The sequence below is a fragment of the Morone saxatilis genome, unplaced genomic scaffold, assembly GCF_004916995.1.
Source record: "Morone saxatilis isolate NCDOM2014 unplaced genomic scaffold, NCSU_SB_2.0 Contig17, whole genome shotgun sequence".
NCBI classification, from domain to species: domain Eukaryota; kingdom Metazoa; phylum Chordata; class Actinopteri; family Moronidae; genus Morone; species Morone saxatilis.
In genome coordinates, this window is record NW_023339729.1 from 17663149 (window position 1) to 17667316 (window position 4168).

General features: G+C 41.2%; 1 protein-coding gene across 2 annotated transcripts; it reads left to right on the forward strand.

Moving 5' to 3' along the window:
- Nucleotides 1-365: 365 nt before the first annotated feature.
- LOC118326796 (perilipin-2-like) lies at nt 366-3635 on the forward strand (the record flags this gene model as incomplete). 2 transcript variants are annotated; one of them, XM_035659891.1, is given in 7 exon segments in its annotated part: nt 366-452; nt 546-578; nt 833-1016; nt 1425-1507; nt 1931-2180; nt 2283-2419; nt 3199-3635. In XM_035659891.1, coding segments are annotated over 6 exon segments (1017 nt in total). In that variant the 3' UTR covers nt 3541-3635.
- Nucleotides 3636-4168: the final 533 nt, after the last annotated feature.

Genomic DNA, 4168 nt, shown 5'->3' on the forward strand with positions numbered 1-4168 from the left:
AGGTTCAAATCCTGCTCACAGCGATTATCAGCTTTAATCTATAGTAAAAATATAAAACAATATGTAATGTGATAAAGGACTGTTGCATTCAGATACCCTAACAAATTTGTGCCACATGTATAGGAAAAAAATAAAATAAAAAGCGCAGAAGTCTCCTAAATGATCATTGTGATTGATATCTGACATGGATGTAATTTGATATTGAAAGTAGGTTTAACTTTTTTTTGATACATTTGTCAATAGGTAATTATATACATGAATACTTATGCGTATGTTTGTATAATTTTATTTTAGATATGTATTATTATTATAATACAAAAAAAAACCCCAAAAACGTTACATATATGAACATATCGCGAGAACAGGCCGAGAACTGCAGCACTCAGCACAGGTGAGCGCTAATTGACAGCAGGACCACGCCATGTGAGAGACCTGTGGAGCAGCACTGCAGGGTGGGTGTTGGATTCTCTTGAACGGCCTCTGTAACCCAAATGTTAAGTTTAAACGTTTACTCACATGAAGGCACATTTATTTTTCCCTTGTAGAAAGTGTACAACATGCCGATGAACAACAACCAGGTGAGTACAATGGAGGTAGATTAACCCTTTCTACACCTGCTAAACGATATTTAATCCTTCTAATTATTGTAGGCTACACGGTGAACTCCCTCCATTTTGATATTTTATTTAGGCAGCTTTGGGAAGATTTAGAAATGACCAAAATGAGCTTACACGATACAGAGCAGTTAATAAATTAATTAAACCATTGATTTCACTGTAAACCGCCCCTCAATGACTATATTAAGCTTGTTGTTTCTCGTATTGTCTTGCAGAAGGTGCAGAGTGCAGCTGCCAGGCTGGCCAAGCTGCCAGTGGTTTACTCAGCTTGTACCAAGCTGTCAGTCTTATACATTAACACTAAACACAGCCACCCCAACCTGAGGTCTGTGTGTGAGGGGCTGGAGAGCAGCGTGGCAGCTATAGTTACACCTGTCTGTGTAAAACTGGAGCCCCACAGTAAGTACTGTCACATTTGAGGCTGTTTTGTCCTACCTGTGTATAGCTTTCCAAAATCTGTACACCATAACATCAAAACTCAGAAGGAAAGGGGGCTCAAGAAATGTTTTATAATTCATGATAAATAATGCCTGAAGCTGTCAATAATAAAGGATGCAATGTAGGAACTTCAACATGTTACACAGTCCAATCACTAGCATTCAATCCCTGTAAGGTCAAAGCTAAAAAAAAAAAAAGTCATACACATCATATGTGTACCCAAATAAATAATTTGTATTAAAATAAAGTGCTAATAAATAATATTTTAGTTATAGGGTCAATATCCCAGCTAAATGCAGACTGCAGGTGTTGTTTATTGTAGTAATTAGTACTTTTCAGTAATAGCTTCACTGTCTGGAATATTTCCAGTGTCCATTGCAATTGACGTGGCATGTAAAGGTCTTGACTGGCTGGAGACTGCGTTCCCAGTGCTCCACATGCCCACAGAGCAGGTAACCTTTTCTTCACTCTTTAAAGCTCCAGTGTGTAGGATTTAGTGGCGTCCATCTGTGTAGTTGCAGTTTGCAACTCCCTCGCTTCAGCCTCTCCTTCCAACTGCGAAGGAGAGACTACGGTGGCTGCGAGGAGCTGTATCCAGAGCCAGTGTTTAGGTTTGTCCGTTCTGGGCTACCGTAGAAACGTAACGGTTCAACTTGGTGGCCTCCATAGAAGAGGCATGGTGTCTGTAGATATACAAGGCTCAACTTAAAGTAACAAAAACATAACTTTTCTTATTTTCGGTATATTTCTGCCAATAGATCCTCTTAAATGTTACACACTGGACCTTTTTAAATCTGAATAAGCCACACAATTTCCATAGTTTCTTTTTCTCAAACAGCAGAAGAGGCTATGACTATATCTCCTGCTTCACCTAGATTGTTGCCACTGCCAAGAACAAGATGCATGAGATCCAGGATGTGGTGAGCATAGCAGCTAATGGGACTGTGGACTGCGTACAGCACACAGTCACATGGCTGATGGCCGTGAGACAGCAGGGTGATAACCAGGCTGACCAGCCTCTGGTGGAGAGAGTCATCACTGTGGCCAGTGTGGGACTGGACTCTGCTCTGATCATGTCGGAGGTTCTGATGGACCGAGTGCTTCCTCCCACTGAAGAAGAGGAAGGTACATAGATTAATGGGGAGTTACTGATGTGAAAGACGTCCTATTTAGAACGTGCATTTACTTTTGTCTGTCGCTCAAAATATCTTCTTGCTGACTTCACAGAGGAAGAAGCTCACTTGTTGGAGGGTTTCGAGGCAGCCACGGTCAGGAGACGTTACCCTGCACGACTGGCTTCGCTCACTGTCAAGCTGTGTAGGAGGACCTTCCACGTGGTTGGGTCCAAGATGCCGTCTATTCAGGTGCGTGAGTACAGTTTAAAGGGATAGTTTTTTGGGAAATACGCTTATTCGTTGGATGAGCGGATCGATACCTCTCGGTCCATTCAATATGAAGCTACAGCCAGCAGCTGGTCAGGTTAGCTTAGCATTAAGACTGGAAACAGGGAGAAGCTGCTAGTCTGTAGTAGATACCTCACCTTACAGTGAGTTTATAGGAAATGGAGCTATGTAATGTATGATGACAGGACTTCAGTGCTGTTGATCTTCTCATCTATCTGTGCAAGAAAGTCAATAAGCGTATTTTCCTAAAGGCCGAACTGTTCCTTTAACAAGATGGAAGGATGGTTGAGTCTCGGGCAGTGTATGTTTGGTTATAGCAAACATGATACTGCCTTCATAACGTATATCAGTAGTTTTGACACAATTATCACCGTATTTTCTTTGCTGTCACATTGTTTTTGTTGAAGTTCTTATAAAGCAAGGTATGATTTTCTCTAAAATATATGTAGGTTATAAAGCTATAGAATGTTTTTCCTTGAGACAATGTTACAGTAAAAAGAGCATGTAACTCATGAAAAGAGAGATAATTGTCTTTATCTTACTTAATACAGCTCAATTAGACAGCTTTGCTTTGATTCAAATACTTATGTCTTGTGTAGCAGAAATGTTGACTTACAGCAGTCAATAACAATAAGTGTAATCAAGGACTTAGACCTGTGCGTTTTCTATGCCCACCCATTTCTGTCATTTCACACACATAGAACTAGGCTAAAGAGTGCTTTTGTCCTTTTATTCAACAGGTAATGGAGAATTTGTCCAGGCCTTCAAGTCTGGTTCAGGACCTTCAGACCAGCTGCCTGACCTTGGTCTGGGGCATCCAGGGACTGCCTCAGCATATGCAGCATCAGCTCGTGTCTGTGTTCTTCTTTTTTTCCCAGATGTACAACTTAAACTACCCACCTTCCCAACACCAGGACGACAAAGACAGACGCTGTCTCAATGCAGCCGAGACTTCCCCAACTCACAAGGACGTGGTCTCTGCTCACCCACAAACTACGCCATCTAGTGGCCAAAAGAGGCGGCCAGCCAAAATGTCTCCATTTAACAATGGGTATAATGTTAAAGGATGCGTTCGTCGCTGAACACTACTGTAATTATTTGATAAACACAGTTGTGTTAAGCTAATGTTCCGCAGCTCTCAATGAGGTGCAACTGAAATAAAACTTAAATTCATTCACTTTGATTCCTCATCCTTTAAGTCTAGCAGCTGTTCGGGCAGAAGCCACCAATGTTATGCCTACATAGGGGGGCACCAAGTCAACTGGGGAGACGGAGCTCCTAGCATTGGCAGTTAATCATGTAATATAAAAGACACCTCGCTATAACTGATTTGTGTGAATGGGTAATGACGCATACAGGCTCTTTAACTTGAAACCGATGATTGCAGAGCCACCTCTAGGTAGCAAGAGACTCAAACTACAGTAACTTATGAGGTACAAGACTAAACTGGGCAGCATGATATGGTAAAAATTGCAGGTATTTTGAAGGCTTATGATTGCAGTATTGTTAACAATTGGTGTGAGAACTCATTCCTGCATCACAAGTTTCATTTTCACCGAAATAAAATCGTGAATATTTAATACCTGTACCAAACAAATGTGTTCTGCAATCAGGAGAAAAGATTTGTAGATGTGGGCATCTCTTAAAGGGGAACTTGGCAACTCTAGCCATTTCTTCGCTGGTTTTCATTGCAATTGACGTGGCATGTAA